Source organism: Carcharodon carcharias, chromosome 13 (assembly GCF_017639515.1).
Source record: "Carcharodon carcharias isolate sCarCar2 chromosome 13, sCarCar2.pri, whole genome shotgun sequence".
Lineage (NCBI taxonomy): Eukaryota > Metazoa > Chordata > Chondrichthyes > Lamniformes > Lamnidae > Carcharodon > Carcharodon carcharias.
This window is the reverse complement of record NC_054479.1, coordinates 96,677,026-96,700,059: the sequence shown is the minus strand read 5'-3', so window position 1 is coordinate 96,700,059 and position 23,034 is coordinate 96,677,026. Positions and strand designations below refer to the sequence as shown.

The 23,034-nt window shown below is 42.1% G+C and overlaps 1 protein-coding gene across 5 annotated transcripts in view; it reads left to right on the top strand.

Annotated features, from left to right (window-relative positions):
- The window catches only part of cald1a (caldesmon 1a), a 203,007-nt gene that overhangs the window by 130,025 nt on the left and 49,948 nt on the right, over window positions 1–23,034 (top strand). For 4 of the 5 annotated variants that reach the window (XM_041201871.1, XM_041201870.1, XM_041201872.1 and 1 more), the window contains one exon: window positions 7,368–7,496. In XM_041201871.1, the coding sequence (XP_041057805.1) occupies window positions 7,368–7,496 (129 nt within the window). Of the gene's footprint in view, window positions 1–5,535; window positions 5,745–7,367; window positions 7,497–23,034 lie in introns of those variants that run through there. The other variant, XM_041201869.1, reaches the window with a different exon arrangement.

Genomic DNA, 23,034 nt, shown 5'->3' with positions numbered 1-23,034 from the left:
GGAGAGAGAGAGAGACAGAAAAATAGGCCGATTCTCCTGACATCAGTAGTAGGGAAAATGCTGGAATTTGTTATCAGGGATGAGGTGTCAGGGTACTTAGAAAATCATTATGATTGGCAGAGCCAACACACATTTTTGAAAAGGACAAATCTGTTGGAATTTTTGAAGTTATAATTAGTAGTTTAAATAAAGGATAACCGGTGGATGTGGTCTGTTTGGATTTTCAAATCACATTCGATAGTTACCACACAAGTGGTGATTATGCAAAACTAGGACTCATGGAATTGGGGTAATATATTAGCATGGATTGAAGATAGCTTACTGGGCAGAAATCACCGAGAGTAATAAACGGCTTGTTTTCGGGCTGGCAGGCTGTATCTATTCGGTTAACACACAAGTCAGTGCTTGGGCCTCAGCTATTTACAAGCTATATCGATGATTTTGATGAGTGTATTGTGTCTAAGTTTGCTGGAGATACAAAATTAGGTGGGAAAGTAAGCTGCAAGAAGGACATAAACGCTGCAAAGGAATGCAGACAGGTTAAGTAAGTGTGTAGGACCACGGCAGATGGAATATAAGCCAGAGAAGTGTGAGTTCATCTCCTTTGGCAGGAAAAGTTAGAAAAGCAGAATGTTTTTTGAAAACGATGAGAGACTATGAAATGTTGGTAATCAGGGAGGCCTGAGTGGTGTTGCACACAAAACACAGAAATAGCATGCAGGTATAGTAAGCAATTAGGTAAGTAATGGTGCCGTAGCCTTTATTACTAAAGGATTGCAGTATAAAAGTAAAGAAGTCGACTGCAATTGTATAACCATGTAGTTGTAACCTTGGTGAAATCACACCTGGACTATTGTGTATAGTTTTACCCTCCTTACCAAAGAAAGGATATATTTGACTTAGAGCGAGTGCAACAAAGGTTCTTTAGACCGATTCCTCAGTTGAGGGGATTGTCCTGTGAGGAGAGATTAACCAGACTAGGGCTTATATTCCTTGAAGTTTAGAAGAATAGGAGGTGATCTCATTGAAACAAGTATGATTCTTAAAGGACTTGACGAGATAGATGCTCAGAGGATGGTTCCCCTGGTGGGAGTGTCTAGAACTAGGAGTCATAGCCTCAGAATAATGGTTGGACAGCTTTTAGGTCTGAAAGGAGAAATTTCTTCACACAAAGGATTGTGAATCTTGTAGTTTTATACCAAAGAGGGCTGTGAATGCTCAGCTGTTGGGTACATTCAATTCAAACGTTGTTAGATTTTTGGGAATTTGGCAAAGTGGATTTGAGTTTGATCAGCCATGTTCTTATTGAATGGTGAAACATGTTCAAATGGTCTTCTCTTGTTTCTACTTCTTATGTTCTTAATTTGCATTTATATTGTGACTTTAACATAATAACATATCCCAAGACATTTCACAGAAGTCATGTGCAAACAAAGCAATTTGTTGAGTGTACCTATGCCCTTGTTACCTCCAGAAATGAGTGCAGTCAATAGAAAGCCACAAGAGCATTGCACACAAACAAAATGAGAATTTGTTCGCAATAATCACATTGACCTGGAAGTGTTCTAACCTGCTTAGCTAAGAAATCAAAGGAAACAAAACCATCACCAAGAAGAATACAGCTTTACTTGAGAAAAAGTATTCTCCCTCAACTTATGCTTAGAAACCATGTCTAATAACAGCATGTTATTATTCATGGAGAAGAGAAAACGCAGCAAGATGTTAAAGGAGCAACTCATTCACTGTTACCTGCTTTTTGCCCATCAATAAAAGTTAAGGCTACCCCCTGTAAGTTAACATATGGTAGAGCTGGAATGGGTTAATTCACTGGGGAAAATTTTCTCTTGGGCCTTGGCACAAAATGGGTAACACCGCATCAGTCCATGGAAGAGTAAATCAATTAAATTGTGAAATGGGTTGTCAACCATTTTGCACCACTGTCCAAGATCTATTGCACCCTCTATTAATGCTAAATATTTTGTAGCTTACATGCAGCTCAAGAATTAAGAGGCTTTTCCATGTCTAATGACACATGAGGCAGACAAAACATGTTTATATTTGTTTCCATGACTATTTTTTCCTGGGATAGGTTGCCAACCTGTCGCCAGAGACCAAAACTTGAGGACTGTCACTCTGCATCAAGCATGCAAGACCAGGAGACTCTCCCACTCATACCACCTACATTAGATGTATTGAAAGGATTTACAGGTTGTTAATCAACCTATTTTGGCCATATTGTGAACACATCTGTGACCATCAAGTCACAGAGTGCGTCTGGAACCCAAAGTTTCTGGCTCAAGTGCAGGGTCAATACGCACTTCACCATCTCTCTACAGCTGAAGATGTCAGTTTAATTCCGTTAAAATATCTTGCTTCTGGAAAAGACCAGATGGCTTCTTTGTGTAGCTGCAAAGAGTGAGTTGTGCCTTTGGAAAGCTGGCTCTCTGACCTGGTAACCATATGGAATAGAGAATTTTGTGACCACCATAATCCTGAACAGAAAGAAGAGAATGTCTCGATTTAGATGTCCACTTTAAGAATGGGGCGAAAAGCATTGACATGGCTGATTATACTATCAGAGCATTGAAGATTTAAATGAAGATTAGGAAGTTACAATTAGAGAGGATGATTAAATAAAATACTAATTGGGTAGCAATGGCAGTACAAATAGTTGGAATACAATGGAGCTATTTATCAAAACTGGATATGTTAAATTATAATGGCGTTATATAAATGCAAGCCCTTTCTCCCTTTACTAAAGACTACTCAGATGTCAGGAATAGCTTTATTATCTGCAGGGATTAACCAGCAGAAAACTTTGACTAGAGATTAAAGACCGTAACCACTACCACCCGCCCCCATTCTCAACAGAAGCCTCATTGCTGACCACTCAAAGTTATTTTTAAAAGTTACCATTAAAGAAAAAGCACGTGCTTGTGGCAGCAGCTCAGCCAAAATGACAATTGGACGTATGGTAAAATTGTGAATTGGCATCATTCTGGATTCTGGTCTTTATCCCATTTGGTTTGCGTGGCACCATGCTATGTGCTTTTGAAAGTAAATCTCTTCCAAAGTGGGCCAACTGGCTAAGGTTCACATATTTAGGAGGTAATGCTTGGGGTTTATCAATCTGATAAGTGCTCATTCTGAACAAACACACTTATTTTGTTCAAATCCCTTAAGAGCGCATTCACTCAGAGGCAGCTGTAGTATTCTAGGTATGTAGGCCTTTGAATTAAGCTATCAGCAATAGAGTTGTTCTGGGTAGCTTTATAGCTGAGGTTTTGCATAAAACTACTGAAAAGACAGCATGTCAACCCTTGTCTGACCCACCCAATTTAAATCCATAACCAGTCCCTGACTGAAGTTAATTTGGCTTGTCACTCCTACAAGGTCAGACATTTCATCATAGTACAGTAGAACTACTGTATGCAATTTTTAAAACATCATTAGCAGTTTAGCAGTGTTCCAACTGTGTTTTTATTCCATAGGTGGTCTAATTTTCATGTGGTCTGGTTGGTTTTATAGTTACGTCAAGATCATATTCTCTATAGCAACTGCCCCTGGTTTCAGGAGGGGGACAATGAACCTTTATTTTTCCTTTGCTGGCAATCTTGCCTGGTTCTAAATGAAAAACAAATTATGTTTTCCACATTTTGGTGAAGGCAACATTTGTTAAGCTGGAAAAGTTGTCAGATAATCATAATTGCGTTAAACATGCAGCCCAGAAACAGGCCAGTTGGCCCAACTGGTCATGCAGGTGTTCATTGTCCACATGAACGTCCTTCCACTCCTCATCATCGAATCCAATCAGTATAACCCTCCATTCCTATTTCTCTTGCTTCCCCTGAAAGGCATCCGTGCTATTCACCTTAATTACACCTTTTGCTAGCGAGTTCTACATTCTAACCACTCTCTGGGTAAAGAAGTTTCTTCTGAATTCTCTATTGGATTGAAAGTGACTTTTTTTATGTATGTCCCCTAATTCCGGTGTCTCGCCCTAAGTGGAAATATTTTCTCTGTCTCCCCTATCAAACCCTTTTGTAACTTTAAAGATCTCTATCAAGTCACCCCTCAGCCTTTGACTTTTGATTAAATGCTAAAGTGGGGAACCCCGCTCATCAGTGCCACTGGAAAAGCTGCAGATAATGCACCAGTGATTACCCAGCATGTGTTGATAGTGGGTGATGGTCCTCCTTGCTGGCTTGTAGTTGTCAATTTAGGCATTTGTCTTTCTTGAAGAAACATAAACAGAAAATGATTTAATGGTGTTATTCAAGATTCAGATGGAATTAGTGGGAAAATAGAGTTGCCTTCTCTGATTGGGTGTATTCCTGGATGTATTCACCACATGGTGTCCTGCCACAGACAGCCTCTTTCCCATGCTCCCACCATTGGAAAGTAAACACTCTCATTGGGCTGAATTTTCCCATCCATTACAGACAGACTGGAAAATGGGAGGGCTGGCAATAGGCTGGAGAAGGCGTCGGGAAGGGAACCTATTGTCTTCTCGCCACCATGGCATGTTGTCAGTGGTGGGAACTATAGTAGCACAGCCGCCTACGAGTTTAGCCACTTAAGGGCCTAATTAAGGGTCACTTCCCACTCCTACTGGGGTCTGCTGCCACATGGGGAGTTTGCCAGTTAAGCCCTGGCAGCCTTCCAGCAGATTCGTATTCCTTGACTCACGGACGCCGCCCCCCCCCCCCAACGGCAATGGCTGCCTGTGCCCATGATGCCACTGCCATACCCCAAAGACACTTACATGCTCTTCATGGGCACCTTAGCATTGAGGTGACCTTTCCCTTGTGCTGTAGCCTCAGCACTGGCCACAGTTAGCTCTGATGCTGTTGAGGCTACTTAGCTGCTGGCCCTTCGATTGGGGGCAGTCTGCCATCCTTAATTGCATTGTCCTGCAGATTGGCCACTGGTGTTGGAGGGGTGTGGGCTCCTGCTTTCGCCCCTGGTGGCAGGACTTCAGCTTCCTCAGAAAAATTCAGCTGTTTGTTAATTGATTGGATTAATTTTGCCTATTTGTGAGAGGCAGTCTTTTTTTCTCCATCTTCAATAATTTTATAAGTAATAAATTAAATTGTTCAATGAAAAATAAATACAATATGATTTTTTTTCTCCTGCGTTGCTCACTCCTGGGAAATTTCAGGGCAAACCTAGAACATTGACAGGATTTTTCCTTAGGGTTGCTAAAAGGCAAATGGGAAAAGCAATATGGGTTAACTTGTTAGCTATTACTAAATAACCTGTTAATGTATACCAATGTGGTTTACACATGCATCTAGTCAGCTAAGTATTGGTGTTACATCCTTACAAGTCAGGAGTGTGATGCAATACCCTCCACTTGTCTGGGTGAGTGCAGTTCCGACAACACTCAAGAATCGTGGCACCATCCAGGACAAAGCATCCTGCTTGACCGACTTTTCCTCCACTGCCTTGAACATTCAATCCCTCCACCATTGGCGCACGGTGGCAGCAGCGTGTATCATAAACATTGGCCGGGATTTCCCAGGCTTGCTCTGGCGGGACCGGCCGCGGATGATTCGGCAGCCCAGCCAGAAGTTCATTGATTTTAGGCAGGACCCTGCCCGGTGGTGGGCGGGGCTGGAAATCCTTCCCATGATGCACTGCAGCAACATTCCAAGGTTGCGAGCAGTGGATACAGAATACATGATCTTTCAACAAGCCTTTGGCAATGTAGAACACAGTGAACTATTAAAGAAGATTAAGAGGTACGTTGGTACAGACTGCATTAAAAACTAGCTGGATGACAGGAACAGAGAACCGGAGTATTAAGGAGTTAAGGACTGGAGTCCAAATTTTCAGACAATATGAAAATTTAAAAAAAGAATGAATAATTCTGAGGACCAAAGGAAACTACAAGAGGACATTAATAAAATAGTGGAATAGGTAAAAATGTGGCAGATGGAATTCAAAGTCAGTAAATGTGAGGTGGTACATTTTGGTTTTAAAAAATAAAAGTACTGTAATATTTATACTTACAGAGTAGGAAAAAAGCTGGATTAGTAGCAGAAAGGAATTTGTGGGCTTCAGGCTCATAGAACATTAAAAACACCACCTCAAGTGGATAAGACCATAAAAAAGGCAAATGGTTTTATGGCAAGAGGTAGGGAATGCAAAAGTCCAGATTTTATGGTGAATCGATAGAAAGCTTAGTCCCAATCCAGGGACTTGAACATGTACCCTGGGCTGGTATTAACATTTTATCCAAAAGACTTCTGACAGGATAGATTATGTGCTCAAGCCTCTGAAGTGGACCAAGAAACAAAAAACTAAGGGGTGCTACACTGTCAGAGGTGCTGCCCTTTGGATGAGATGTTAAGCTGAGGCCACTTCTCAGGTAGACATAAAATATCCTATGTCACTATTTGTTGAAGAGCAGGGGAAGTGTCTGTGGCTTATATTTATCCCTCAGCCATTAAAATTGGTAATGCAGATGGTCTGGTCGTTATAAATAACTGTAAATCAGGAATTGGAAGGGAGGGAGGAACTCGGGGAAAATTATAATCACCAGGGAAGTGGTATTGATTAACTCTGAGCTGGAATCGCTGGGTTTGGGTCCCACCTCAGGACTTGATGACCATGGAAGTTGTGTTCATAATGTTTTTTTTAATCGAAATGGGATGTGGGCATTGCTGGCTAGGCCAGCATTTATTGCCCATCCCTAAATTCCCGAACAGGTTGATTATCAGCTTGTAAATCCTTCCAATATGCCTGATGACAGGCAGTAAGAGCAGGAGTTTCCTGGTCAGCCATACTGCAGAAGGCAATGGCAAACCACTGCAGTACTTTGCCAAAAATAATCATGGACCAATCCAGTGGGAGTTCAATGTCGTCAGTGCGCTCTTAGGGCAAGGTTCCTGGAGGAAGAGATTGGTTAGACCATACATATATGTTCTACTAGTAGTGCCCTTAAAGGGACACTTGTGCCGACTCTTGTTGGGTGGCACTGGTGCCTTGGTGTCGCCCTTATTGGTCAGTCAAAATTATTATTTTGGGATATGTTGCCTGTTTTACTGTTTTGTGTTATGAACTTCTGATTATTGGAATCATTCTGCTATTTACAGGTTCCTTAATAGCAAATCCAAGTACAGTGCCACACCCTGTGACTTTCTCTTTTCTCTGTATATGTTTTACGTAGGGCTCCAAATGACTTACCGATAGGATTCATCATTTAATAAAGTAATATTCAGAAGCTCTATCACTGAATGAAAAACCGTGCATGAAGGAATGGAATCTTTGAACTGATGAGCCAAGTTGACTTGGCCCAACAATGGTTACTATGAGAGAGTGAACGTTAATAATATTCACAATGAATTCTCTTCTGTCTGCAGAATGACCAGTCAGCGGACAGATGATGATGAAGAAGAACTCGCTAAAGAACGGCGTCGCAAAGCTCGTCAGGAGCGGCTGCGGGAATCTGCACTCAGCCAGGATACTCTGGAATTCAATTCCCAGAACAGGTAGAGAGGGAAGGTTGTATTTTGTGGGCTGCAGACAGCGGGGCAAGGCCATGTTTCCAATTCTCAGACTCATGCTCCCTTTGATTGGTGCTCCCAACTGGGAGGGCAGGATCAGTGAACACACCCCCCGCCGAAGTAACCCAGCTTGAAGCACAGAGGGAAAAACATAACTGCAGCGCTAGACTGGGTAAAGCCAACTTCTTTGTAGCAATTAGTGCATGATTGAATGGGCTATAGGGGCAAAGTGGGCAGTGGGTCTAATTGGATAGCTCTTCAAAGAGCTGGCATAGGCACACTGGGCAGATTGGCCTCCTTTCTGTGCTTTATCATTTTATGATTTACATTTTTTGCTTTCCTGCAGATCACATCTATATGGCCAGAGAATGACAACCCGTCGCCATTCAGGCTGTCCCATTCAGCCATGTTGCAATGAGGTGTCATGACCTCCAGTACATCCCACCAACTATCTCTTAGAGGAGGCAAGACTATAGACAATAAAACCCTCTAGTTTTCTTGATATTTTTCCTGAAATGGTCCAGTTTATTTTGTTAGTTATAAAAAATATGCATTAAAATGTGATAAGTTAGTCGGGGTTCTGCTCCAAATCATTATAGAGTCATAGAGGTCTACAGCACGGAAAAAGTTCCTTCGGCCCATCGAGTCTATGCCAGTCAAACAAGTACCTAACTATTCTAATCCCATTGTCCAGTGACCCTCAGCTGTGTGCACAATCGATGCCAGCTGAGATCAGGATTTGGCTTGACTGTGAAGTTTCCCGTGGTGGAATAGCTTGAGGATGACCACTGCCTCAGGTCGACATGAAAAATAGTTCCTTGGGTTACGTGTGAAAAAGCAGTTGTAACTGCTGGAGCTTATTCCACTATTACTCAGTGTGCTGTGGCCTGCTCTCTGGGTTCTCTTGATTTCTGACATGACCTGTCAGTTGGGACCACCCTCCCTCTCCCTCCTCCAGCTCTCTCCCCCCGCTCTCTACCCCCTCTCTCTCCCCCCCTCTCTTTCACCCCTCTCTCTCCCTCCTCATCTCTCCATCTCTCTCATCTCCCCCTCTCTCTCTCCCCACATTTCTCTCTCTCCCCCACTGTCTCACCCCTTCTCTCTCTCCTTCTCTCTCTCTCCCTCTCTTTCTCTCCCCCTCCCTCTCTCTCTCCCCCCACTTTCTCTCTCCTTCCCCCCCACCTTGCTCTTCCCCCTCTCTATCTTTCTCTTTCACTTTGTGACCTGCTCTCTGGCCTTTCTCTGGCTTTTTGTCAAAGCTATTTCCCTTTGTGGCAAATTCTCCTGCTTCTGCTGAGCTGCTTCAAATGTAGTGTTCGTCTTATCTGCAATACTACAGCATTTGGGGCAAAGCTGTCAAATACTTGGGGGGTCTCTGCATTCTTTTTCCTCAACTCTGGGCTCCCTGTGGGCACTTACCAGCTGTGTCCTGAGAGTCTCTGAGTTGGAATTTTAGCTGCCGTTGCTCACTTGCTCTCCCACTAAAACTCAGCTTATTCCAAAGCACACACCCAGCCCAGCATTGGTCTCTGCCTTTATCCCAAACTCTTGCTGCCTTGCTCAAGTTCACAGTAATTCTTGCGTTTGCCATATCAGTTCAAGCTCCACCGCCTGCACTCGTCCAATGTCCCTGTCCATGGTTTCCATTCCCTGCTACCTTTTTTCCTGTTGTATTCACTCCTGTATTTTCTCGATTACTTTTTACAACATGTCTCACTGCCTTATTTTATATTTTCTTTTCCCATGTCCTCATTTCCCGTGCATTCCAAAGATGCAGACACCATCTGGTATCACCCCCGCTCAGCCGATTCCCAAGGGCTATTATCCTGGCCTTTCCCACATTAAAGCACTGTGCTTTACTCCACTGCCTGTTATGATATGTTAGTGAGGTGCAGCTCTGCTATAGGTGGGTTTCTAATTAGACAAGGCAGCAGTAACTCGCGTTTCTATAGTGTCTCCAATGTTGTGCCAATCTTCACTGTCTTCCAGGTTCATTTCCTGAATGACTGCCAGCACCTGCTTCAGTCACATTGTCCCTCTCCTTTAAGAGATGCAGGTTAGCTTTAAGTGGTGCCAGTAGGTTATGATTTTGGTGCCCTTGCTGATGCATGCAGCCAGTGAATAGCATGGTTAGCACTGTCTGAACACATCAATTATTCAAATGAGCGGGCAGTGGGAACTCTAATGCCTACATTACACTGAACAGGTGAGGGTTAACCGCATATTCCAATCACTGAGCCTGTTTTTGGGGGCTATCTAATTTCGCCCCCACTGAGAATAAAGGGCAATAAATTGGGCTCATGATATTTCCAGTTTGTCCAAACAGGTTTTCCTGCTGCTACCTCCAGATTTTGATGCCAAATTTAATGATTCATTGCTCCTACACAGGGCTGCACGTGATGGCACTGCATTTTAGGAATATGTGCACGTCCAACTCATAACATTGTATAATTCACTTGATAGAAAATTGTGTGCGCCACAAATCAGGTGCATCCATTGCATTATGTGAGCTGCCTATATGCTTTCCCATCCCCCTACATTTTGTTAATCTGTAACACTGGCCCCAATTTAGGTAAAAGTCAGAAAAGCCACTCATTGTAAAAGAAACATATGAAATATGATCCATTATAAGAGGATTAGGCAGCATACAAATGTTGGCAGGTGCTGCCTGACTCTCTTCGGGTACAGCAAGCAATAAATAAATGAATAATTGGAACACTTTCTGCTTGGATCTGGCCTTTACATTTAAGTATTATGAATGGATGGAGAAAGTTTACAGCTTTCAATGTGAAATGATTTGGGACATTGGAATTCTGGACTTAGATCAGGTGAGTGTTTATCTGAAAAAAAACTGTACTACACTTCAGTTGTAGTATCAGACACGATATAAAAATAAGGGGTCTCCCATCTGAGAGAGAATTGAGAAGAAATGTATTCTCTGAGGGTTGCGAGTCTTTGGAATTCTCTTTCCCAGAGACCAGTGGAGGCAGGGTCATTGAATATTTTTTAAGCTAGAGTTAGGTAGATTATTGACTAACAAGGGTGTCAAAGGTTATCGGGGGTAGGTGGAATTTGGAGTTGAGGCCACAGTCAGATCAGCCTTGATCTTATTGAATGGTGGACCAGGCTTGGGGGGCCAAATAGCCTACTCCTGCTCCTAATTTATATGTTGGTATGCCCATGCTCACATAACCAGTTTAATGTTGAGGGAGTGGAATCCCTGTCGGTTCCAGCATAGACATAGTTGACTTGAGATGGTTGCAAAGTGATGTTTTGTGCAGTCAATCGCACTGTGTACTATGGGGAACCTGCATCCTAACAAAGCCAGATGCTCACTCCCCATGCTTGTCTCTGGCAAGAGAGGATGAAATACATTTAGCTCTCATTTGTTACAGAGCTTCAGTGACCTTCCTTATGCAACAATGAGCAGCAAACTGTAAGATGTTGCAAATATCTCCTGGAAGGAGCCAGACTTATTAAAAATGTGTTGCTTTGGTGACCTTCACAGTCACTGGCAATGCTGCACTTGCCCTGCATTAAGGTGGCAGTGTTCAGTGAAGACATCTTTACTGAAGTGTAGTTGTGTTACACATTGTCCCTTGCTGAGGTTCAGGGAGGACAATTGACCTCTGAACACCTTGGGTGGGTATGGCCTCCTGCTGCGAGCTCTGGTCTCCCTCTTCCTCCTCCCTCTTCCAGTAGCTTGTCCTGTTCTGTATCGCCTTTGTTCATTCTCCAAGTCATGCTGTATTCGAAGGGGAATGGCTACTAATGCAACTGGTTTATGCAGAAGCCTTGAAGTCAGCACAAGGTCATTCTGCACTGGCCACACCACACCCTAAACTTTGGTAACATTAAACAACTATGGAAAGCATCAAACACTAGAAGGCTTATAGCAATAGCCAGAAAAATAAAATTCATCAACTAACCCGCAGCAGTTGATGATCCCTTTAAATAATGCTGATAGAGGAGGGGGGCAGGAGGAGGGTCCTTCCTGCTGCTAAATACATCTTAAGCTGTATGAAGTTAAGAGACGGCATAATCTGCTGGCTCTGCATACTTTCAATGGGCAGAATTACCTGGAAAAACTCAGCAGGTCTGGCAGCAGCGGCGGAGAAGAAAAGAGTTGGCGTTTTGAGTCCTCATGACCCTTCAACAGAACTGTTGAAGTTCAGTTCTGTTGAAGGGTCACGAGGACTCGAAACGTCAACTCTTTTCTTCTCCGCCGATGCTGCCAGACTTGCTGAGTTTTTCCAGGTAATTCTGCTTTTGTTTTGGATTTCCAGCATCCGCAGTTTTTTGTTTTTATATTTATTTATACTTTCAATGGGCGTTCACTACATAATTCACCAACAGGGCATTCGGTGCAGTTGGCATAGAGGGGTCATTGAAAGGGCATGAGTAAGACCTTTTGAACTTACTTTTCTAGAGGTTCCCAAATCCAGACCATGGTCCATAATACCTCTTAGGGGCCGTGAAGCATGAGTCATGGAGAAGCTCACCCAACTCCTCAAAAATTGTAGGCAGGGGAGGGGGTGGGCGAGCACTGTGAGGAGGTGCCTAACCCCTGGAATGGAGCCAACCAGATTGGGAGTGCAGGGTCCAAGCTCGCCACCTGCATCCTTATCCCACGATGGCAAAAGTTGCTCGCACCAGGAATCAGCGCCCACCCGTAATTTTTAAATGCACCCGGAGTTCTGCCAATTCTGTGAAAATCTGGGCCTTAGAATTCATATTTTATGATTGAATTAGTGAGCATCCAGCGATGCGCTGGTTAAAAATGTAAGTTATGTTCGACAAATGTAATAGAAGTAACTAATTGCATATATAAAGGAATAAAGGAGGTGTGGTGCATACAGATGTCCAGAGCGTAGAGGTTATGGGCAGAAGGTTAGCCTGCCTCTTTCTTCCCCAAATCAACATTTCTGGTGGAAGGAAAATAGAGCAGACACTAGGAGGACTTTACAATTATGAAGGGTGAATAAAGAAAGACTACTTTCTCTGGTTGGGAACTTATTAACAAGGGATCATCAGCTTGAAATTGGCACCAGAACAGTCCAGTGAGAAGTTAGGATATTCTCATCCAGAGGGTCGTTGAAGCTTGGAATGGTTGGCCACAGGGAATAGTTGAGACAGAGACCTTCAGATACTTGGAGGGAAGAGTAAATAAAAGGCAAAACATAGAAAGACATAGGGCTATGGGAAAAGAGAAAAAAGTTTGGGAATAGTTTTGGATTACTTTAGGGAAGAGCTAGTACATAAACAATGGGCCCAATGGCTTCCTTCTGTGCTGTAAACCTCTCGATATAGATCTTCTAGGACTGCTAACTATTATTGAATAGAAATTGGTACTAAATAATGCCCAAAACATATGTGGACCTCACCCCTCTGCTATTTTAATAACATATTTAAATTAATCTTTTTATATATAAGTTCTGCTTTATTGCAAAGAATAGTTTAGATGAAAACAAGATTACTGAAGCTACTCAAAAGAAAGAGAATGATGGACTGCTGAGGCCATGTTTATGCCTCAGTTCAGCTGTAGAGGCCAGTCCTTTCCATGACAGTGGAACGAGAGAAATGGTCTGGCAGCAACAACTGTAACCAGGAGCTGCTGAGGTTATGGAACAAATGTCAACCCTTTCCTCGTTGCAACCCCCCACCTTAATTGTCTTTTTCTTGCTGTACTTCATAAATATAAGGACTAATTTTTTGGGTTTGTACTGCCAGTGAGGAATTACGGGTGCTGACTGTGTGGGGTGAAAAGCGCAGGCACTCGGCCTTTGATTTGTGGATCAGCTGGAAGCAGTCTGAGTGCAGAAAACTCTACAAGTTTTAAAATTGTACAAATTTAACAAAATGGCAGTTATGTAAGCTACAGCTTCCCTACCCTTGACAGCATTGAAAGGAACAGATTTGATTTTTACAATGTGCAGGATCCACCGAGTCTCAGGGCTTCCTCTCCACCCACCTTTTTTTTTGGGCATTAATGAATTTTCCATGTCCTGTTGCTGGCCAGCTACAGAATTGTGGTTAGAGACTGACTACTTTCAGCAGAACCATAAGATGCTTTGAGATCATAAAGGGAGTGCTGTAAAAGTCTGACGGTGCCAGGGTGATTTATAGTAAAAATTAAGGATATCCTTTTCTAAAACCAGCATTTTATTAGTCACTAAAGTACAACCAAATAGAAGACCTTTGAACTGTCAGGAATTTACAGGGAGGAATAAGTATGAGTGTTATCATCCCAAAGGGAATTGGAAGTGCATTTGCCAAAGAAGATTATAAAAGAATATTTGGAAAGATCAGGGAAGTGGGAGTTCAGTGGGCAGCTCCAATCAAAGAATCAACACAGTGTGGACGCCCTGGGCCGAGGGAGCAGCGCAGACACCCTGGGCCGAGGGAGCAGCGCGGACGCCCTGGGCCGAGGGAGCAGCGCGGACGCCCTGGGCCGAGGGAGCAGCGCGGACGCCCTGGGCCGAGGGAGCAGCGCGGACGCCCTGGGCCGAGGGGCCAGCACTGACGCATTGGGATGAATGGCCAACTTCTGTGCAGTAATTTTCATGAAGTGAACCCTCTTTTCCAATGATATTATAAATTCCAATGCAATTAAATAAAACCTGGCACAGCTATCGCAGTCTGGAAAAATATATATACATGTTATTTTAATGGTTTCCCTGGAAACTGGGAGTGGGCAACTGTCACCACCAAGGTACCATGAGAAATTCTTAGCTGTTTTCAACCAGCCAGAGTAAAGAGCTGGCTTTGGAGGGTTTCCTTTTTTGTCTTACTTTTCCCTTGTTACTTCTGAGTAGCTGTCAGGGTATGTGTCTGCGGATGAGCAGCCTGTTGTCTCCTTTCAATGGGAGGAATTTCACAAGCCACGTTCCCATGATTTCCCTGCATGGGTTTTCTGTATGGGGCACCAGTTCCCAATCTTGTACTCTGGGGATTTATTCTAACTGAAATGATTGCACAAGGTATTCTACAGCCCATTGATATAAATCTGAAATGTGGTGTCTTAACAGCACAAAGGGTATTGCAATTCCCAAGATAATAATGGACAGGAAGGCTGTTCAACCCATTTAAATCATCCACCCACAGAGATCTGCAAGACCCAAGAACGCAATGGTTTCTTGAAATATTCCAGGATTGTCACCTTCACTACACTTCCTGGTAGATTGGCCCAAGTGTTCCTTGCTCATAATGCGAATATGAATTTGTTGATATCAATCCTAAATGTACCTTTCACTAGCTTGATCCTGTGTCTCCTTATGCAACTCTTGCAATTTACCTTTAATATTCCCTTATCCATCTTATATCCCTCTATTATATCACCACTCAGAGGCCTCCTTCCCAGGGTTGAAAATCACAGGTATCTCCTGTCTTTCCTTATAACCCAAACCTCTGATGCTAGGAATCAGCCTCTTCTCTGCACTGCCTCTAGAGCTTCAATTGTGCCTGTAGAGCTTCAATTGTGCCTGTTGTGAACCACGAATTGGAGACAGTACCCAAAGCGTGGATTGAGCACTCTAAAGTATTAATTTAAGTTGAAAGGAATTAAGCTCTTTTCAAAATGGGACAATGTTCTTTCATTTTTGCCCTTTTGAAAGGTGCATTTTAAAAATATTTTTGAATGTAAAATAATACATTGAGTCATACGGACTCAAAACGTTAACTCTGTCTTCCTCTCCGCAGATGCTGTCAGACCTGCTGACTTTTTCCAGCTATTTTTGTTTTTGTTTCAGATTTCCGGCATCCGCAGTATTTTGCTTTTATACATTTAGGGAGTTGAGCAGCACAGATCTTGGACAGAAATCTAAACTAATGTTAATGTGTTTGAGTCTAAGAACTAAGAGTTTCTAGTTCTTTTAAAATAGCAGAAATTTCCTTTACTCAAAATTTAAATCTGAGGCATCAAAGTTAAATATTAATGTGCACTATGATTTTGGTTGCAGTGGTTCAGACTGAACTTTGAGTAAAATAGACTAGGGCATAAGCTAAGCCCACTTTCTGAGAAGCAGTTTGCTCATCTTTTTAGCTAAAAATACCACATAATCTTTGGTCTCTACTGCTTTGGCTTCACTAGCCAATAACAATAGTAGCTTCTTATTGAAGCATGTGACTGTTGTGGTCTACTTTGCAGAATATTAGAACAGTGGTGCAATGACATAGAGTTGAGGTTGCCTTTTCTCACTTCAGTAGCACTGATAACGAACGTTATAGACCTGTTGAAAAGTCTCTCTTTCCAAAGTATTTTTAGAAGGTGTTGAAACTTTAAATTAAAACAACATCTGCAGAATCCAAGTCAATAAAATCAGATGTCTCTGGATAGCAGCAGGATGTCAGCTAACCCAGCCAATGCTTGGATAAGATTCCCAGAATAGTTTGGGAACTTGCTCTGGATTTCGGCCCATGAGCTTTATGAGGGAGACTGAGAAACAACATAAGATTCAGATTGCAGCATTCTGTTGATTTAAAATTGTTAGAAAACCAATTAGTGGCAACGCTTGGTTTAAAAACAAAATTTGCCAGCTTGTGCTTGATTCTGGTTATAACCCTGTTCCAATTCTGCACACGATAGTGAAAAGAAAATTTCATCAGAACCCATTTTGAAAGTGAGTTGGGTCAACCATGTGAGGTAGCTGAACATTTGCCATTGAAAGGATATGATCATGGGAGCACCCTAAGACAATGACTGTATTCACTCACAGTAATTCAGTTGGTCAGGCAGTATCCATGGATAGAGGATGGTAGGGTTAACATCAGATGAAAGATTAGGACCTGAAATGTTAACCCTGCCCTCCTCTCTCCACGGATTCTGCCTGACCTGCTGAGTTCTTTCAGCATTATTTTTATTCTTTCATGGATGTGGGCATCGCTGGTTAGGCCAGCATTTTTTGCCCGTTCCTAATTGCCCTTGAGAAGATGGTGGTGAGCTGTCTTCTTGAAGTGCAGCAATCCATGTGGTGTAGGTACACCCACAGTGCTATTAGGAAGGGAGGTCCAGAATTTTGACCCAGCGACAGTGAAGAAACAATGGTATAGTTTCAAGTCAGGATGGTGTAGGACTTGGAGGGGAACTTGCAGATTGTAGTGTTCCCATACATCTGCTGCCCCTGTCCATCTAGGTGGTAGAGGTCGTGGGTTTGGAAAGTGATGTCGAAGGATCCTTGGTGAGTTGCTGCAGTGCATCTTGTAGATTGCACACACTGCTGCCACTGCATGTTGGAGGTAGAGGGTTTGAATGGTGAAGGTGGTGGATGGGGTGCCAATCAAATGGGCTGCTTTGTCCTGGATGGTGTTGAGTTTCTTCACTGTTGTTGGAGATGCACTCATCCAGGCAAGTGGAGAGTTTTCCGTCGCAATCCTGACTTGTGCCTTGTAGATGGTGGACAGGCTTTGGGAAGTCAGGAGATGAGTTAGTCACTGCAGAATTCCCCAGCCTCTGACCTGCTCTTGTAGCCATGGTATTTACTTGGCTAGTCCAGTTCAGTTTCTGGTCAATGGTAACCTCCAGGATGTTAATAGTGGGGGATTCAGCGATGCTAATGCCATTGAATGTCAATGGGAGATGGTAGGATTTTCTGTTGTTGGAAACGGTCATTGCCTGGCACCTGTGTGGCACAGATGTCACATGCCACTTTTAAGCCTGAATGTTGTCCAGATCTTGCTGCATATGGGCAGAGACTGCTTCATTGTCTGAGGAGTCACGAATTATGCTGAACATTGTGTAATTTTGTGTTTCTATTTCAGAATTTTCCAGCATCTGTAGTATTTTTGCTTTTTGACAACATTCAGTTCTCTTGTGCTGTTAGACCCGTCTGATCCTCTTCGCCAAATTTAAATATTTCAAAGAGGCTTGGTCGTGTTCTGAAACTGCCGGAATTACCCAGTTATCCTCCTGAACGTCCACACTCAAACATAGACTGACACGAGACTATAAAGGGCACCCCTAAATTGGACTATCAGGTGGAAAAGTAACAATCAAAAATTATGTAATCAGAGTTTTAAAAGGGGGTTTGTTTTGTTATGGATACTCCAATGACAGGCACCAACATGTCATGAAAACAAAATTTTAGAAAGTCAGCGACTGTTCATGAGCAAAAGGATGTTTTGTCTCCTGGTTCACATTTTAACAGTAGATAATGTATTTTGATATGTATGCGGAGTAAGAGAGAGAGACTTTCTTTCTGTACAGTATAATATGGAGTCCTGAACTTGAAGTCATGCAGGTTGGATTACACTGAGTTCTCAAAGCATATTTGTATCCTCTAGTATAATTTGTTAAAGGGCGTTGGCTTGATTTTCAGTCTGTATTGGACAAGCTGATGTCAGCTGGCCAGCGATAAGAGTGCTGAGATTGGCCTGAATACCTTAGTTTAGGGTGGGATAAAGCAGAGACTCCCAATGGCTATTCAGTAACATATGTAAGAATTGGTTTTTTTTGGACAATGGGTCAGGACAAGACTTCCCTACTTCCTTTTGAAGGTGCTGACTTCTTGCTGAAATACAGTTCCATGGGCAACAAATACCTCTTGTACTTTGTAAAACTGCCGATCTTCACCATGACACCAGGGGTCAGTACACTACTCCAACATGAGGGGGCAACTCAGCCGAGCCTTCCAAAGGAAAGTACTGCAGGTGTTGGAAACGTGAAATAAAAACAGAAATTGCTGGAAATATTCAGAAGGTCAGGCAGCATCTGTGGAGAGAGAAAAACAGAGTTAATGATTCAGATTAATGATGTTTCATCAGAACTGGGAAAAGTTGGAAATGTAGAAATTGGTTTTAAGCAAGTGAAAGTGGGGAGGATGGAGAAAGAATAAAGAGGTAGGTCTATGGTAGGTTGCAAGACAGGAGAGATTAAATGATAAAAGAGTGGCAGTGTGGGGCCATAGAGAGTGATCATGGGCCAAGTAAAGTGCCTAGAGGAGGTGTGAATGACAAAATCATGAATAGTTGCCATCCAAAAGTAAAATCGAGAAAAATGGGAACAAAACCAAAACCTGCAATGAAAAATGGAAAAAAATGGGGGGGGGGGGCAGTCTGAAATGATTGAACTCAATGTTGAGTATGGAAGGCTGTAAAGTACCTTTTTGAAAGGTGAGGTGTTGTTATTTGAGCTTTCGTTGAGCTTCATTGGAATGCTGCAGGTGACCAAGGTCAGAAAGGTCGGTGTGAGAGCAGTGTGGAGAATTAAAATGACAGGCGGCTGGAAGCTCAGGGTTACACAAGCGGATTGAATTGAGGTCGTTTTCAAAGTGATCACCCACTCTGTGTTTGGTCACCCCTGTGTAGAGCAGGCTTCATTATAATCAATGAATATAGTCTACTAAATGGAAAGATACATGCTTACAGCTGAGTTTGATCCTGTCCACCACAAACAGATACGTTTACAAGAGAGTTCATGGAAGTTCAGGCTGTTTTCCAATCTTGGGAGCATTAACTAATGGCCAACTCACCGACCTGATGAAGTAATTTTCCTCAGCACTGGCTGACAATCAAACTCGGGACTTTCCTGTTCTGTGTGGCTACTTACTTACTGAGTACACTGTATACCCACTCAGCCATCTGAGAAGCTTTCAAACAGTTGCTACTGGAACTAGAGATACAGGAATCATTTTCAGTTCAGTTTGTGGATGATTTGGTGCATTTAACCTCAAATTATGTTACTTCATGCAGACATTGAAATGAATAACACTTCTCTTTCACTATCCTGACAGCTTGTTGCATTATGACAAAGAAATGTGAAGTGTAAAAATCCCACTGATTCATCTTGATGTGCAGTGTGTTCAGGAATGAAACACATCATCTGACCTTTATCAGTCCCTGTGCACTGATCACATAAACACAACGTTTAGCAAAGCTGTGTTCCCAGAATGGAGTCTCGTTATGTGGGAGCATGAGTCAGAGATAGGGCTATAACATCACAGTCCCAACTATGATGCTCATGCAGCTTCCCACACAAGGCAATGCGCCAAAAATGAATTGCTGTTGAATTGTCCAGTGGCAATCATTTGATCGTCATTAGATTGAAGTCAATAAGTAATTAAATTCTACTCAAGATCATTGTACATTATTCATAACATGTTGTTGATTTGGGGGCGAGCATGCCATTAGTTTTTACATAGAATTTATAACACAGAGAAACAGGGAATTTGGTCTGTGTCAGCGTTAATGCTGCACATGAGCTTTCTTCTGCCTTACTTCATTTAGCCTAATTGATATATCCTCCTATTTCTTTCTCCCTCATGTGCTTACCTCACTTTCTTTTAAATGCATCTGTGATGTAGAACTTCATAACAGAACCCAGACCTTTGACATTCAAGTAAACTAAAACCAAAGTTGAAACCTGATGCTAAAATGGAAAAGAATTAGGAAGGGAATTGGGGGGGAAGGGAGGTTACATAGGATAAACAGCACAGAAACAGGCCCTTCAGCCCAAATAGTCCATGCTGGTTAAGCTGCCATCCATTGCTGGAGAAATGAATTGCTTGGATGCATGTTCATGCCCAATTTACACTAATTTTATAGTGAAATCGCACCACATTGACACAACTGTGTTAGAAATGCAAAATGTTGAAGTATTTCCCACCTCAGAAATGCTCTAGTCTCTGCATAATTCAATGTATGGAGCACAGCAATGTGAGACTTCAAGAGGGGAGAGCTTCCTACTTCTTGGGTTTGACACTGCATCAATTATATTCCATTGTGGTGACAAACCTGATTCAAATGGTTTTTGTGTGTTTCCCTGCCCCCTTAAATATATTGACAGTGGAATGAGTAGCTTGCATTGTAGAGAATCCTGCTTCAGCATTCTAAACATTTAAGTGTAGCTGTTGGGAGTGGGACTCTGTGGAAACTTGCTCCCCTGCTGGGCAAGAAATGTGCAGTGGAAATGGACAACAATAAACTCTGCCTTCATGTAGCACCTGTAGTGTGGAAGAATGTTCTGAAGTGCTTCACAAAGGCATAATCAGAAGGTCAATACTGAGCCAAAGGAAGAGTAAGGAAAGGTTTAGTCAAAGAGGTGAATTTTAATAGGCTGTTGAAGGATGACAGGGAGGAAGAGGACAGAGGGTTTTATGGAGTAGGCAGGCAAAGACTTCAGGAAGGAGCAGGGCGGAAGGGTATTGGGAGGCAATTCATAAACATGGGGCCTAAACAACTCAAGACATAGCCACACATAATGGGGCAAAGAAAGGAAAGATGTTTAAGATGCCAGACTGAAACTGCCATTTGGCTCCCAGTCTATGGTATAATGCACCATTTGATGCATATTTCCTTCCAGCTGAATATCAGAGAACAGATGCCTCTTAAACTTTGTACTAACTCAGCAAAAACAGTGAAAGCATCAATTACAAAAATTCCTCTCACCCACTAGGCAGATCAAAAGGAGCGAATGCATAGCCACTGGACCATTAATGGAAAATGGAATGGATCAAACATTTCCCTTTTCCACTCTGCTAGAGAATCAATTTATTTAAATGAATTGTTACAAGACCACAGAGAAAATCAAATGGATAGGCTACAGGAAATACTGCAAAAAGGAACTATTTAAAGCAAACCTACTTGTGACTTGATTACTGTTGGTGATACAAGAAGGTCAGAAAGGCGCATAGTAATGGGGGTAATCTTTTAACTGATTAATTCAAACATACCGACCAGTTTCTCAATTCTTCATTAGAGGTTAATAAACCATCTAATGTATTTGGCGGTATTCTTTGAATTATAGAACCCAAGAGTTTAAGATTAACTTTAGGTCACTGGAATATTGTGTATGAAAGATTAATAGATATTGGCAGTACATCAGGTCTACCCTAGGTTAGGTTCAGATTCCAAGGATTATACAGAGCTCCTCATTTGGGTGCAATCACTAACAAAATGATGTGTTAGCACGTGTTTAAAAATAGACCTTTTCATTTAATAGCAACTTGCAGAGCCAAGCCATGTCCTCTCAACACAAAAGGTTCCACTGTTAATGAAAATAAAATGGAATGAGATCATTTCTAATAGCCTTTCTATATATGGAAGACACATGTGGTCCACAAGCCCAGTATTAACTGGTGCTATGGTATTTGTACATAATTTGTGTCCATTTGGAGAATTGATCTCCAAATCCATATTAGTGTTAGAACTGCTTAAAAAAACATTGGTTTCATATTAAGTAACTGAATAGACCCCTGACCTGGTAATGACCTGATCTGAGATTCTTGAGAAAACATTCATTTCGATTCATAACGAACCATAAATGGGCATGTTCTACTTAACATCATCAACCCCTGAACGCTCAGCAGGGACATCTGAAAGTTAAGTGGATGACACAGGTTTTACTTTGGACAAATGAGCAACATTTCGGGTTTGTATAGCTTAGCAGTAGGGAAAGCTATCTGGAGTTAAAGTAATTGCTTGTAGGCTATCTATTTGTTGATGGTTTGTAATGGTTCTCGTATCTGAGTTAAACTAACTAATCTAATAATTAGTCATTGGTATTTACTTTTTGAACAAAATATGCTCAATTCTGCTCATGATGCTGATAGCCTTTCAAGCTTTGACATTCTTTTCATTTTTATTATATGGTCATTAAAGAAATAGTGTTGAATGTGAATGACAGCCTATCTTCTGTTTATGCCATCTCACATCATGCCAAAAGAACATTTTCTTCAAAAGGTTCTGTAAGTGTTTGCAGACTTGGGGTAGCCAAGCCAAGCTCTTGTACTATCTGGAGCTTAAAAGAGATGAAAAAATGCCTTTTATCCATGGCAGCAGACCATGCCACGATTCTTCCATTACACTAGGTGTAAACTTCCTCAGAAGTTCTCCCACTGTTCCATTGCAACTTCAGTGAAAGAGCCAAGGAAACCGTACAAATGCTGCCAACACACTTTTACTCTAACAGATGAGTGAGAGAAACACCAACAAAATTGGTGTTCTGTGATGTAAAATCTGCAATGCTAAATTTATGGGAATGACCATAGTCCATTGGCACGTCCTTCAGAGCGGCAATATAGTATATACTGTTCTGAACTACTCCAAAATCTCCTAGCAGAACGATAATACTCATTTAACTTATTACAGCGTACACTTCTATACACATTTCACATTCATAACACTAAGAATTGTTTGACCCTGTATCAGTGATGTTACTGGCATTGTTATCAATGGTCTTAGTATCTATTCATATCCACCTCTGCCACCACACACAGTAATATGTTTCTTTATTATCATGGCTCAGTACTGCTTATTTAGAAAAATACGCTAAAGTTGATCAAGTAAGCTTGGATTATCAAATCATCACAAAGAATTACATTGAATTTGCGACACAGAAACAGATTTGGGACACCAGGGGTTGGATCGTCCCTTGGAGATGTGAAACAGGAGCTGGGTCTGTTTTTGCATCAAAAACCACTCTCCGGTGGGAAACTGATTGAGTTTAGGATATTCCTGAGGGTGAGCCCTTAATTGATATAGAGACAGTGTTCCTGTCCAATTAAAGATGGTGGGAGCAGGAATGGATGCA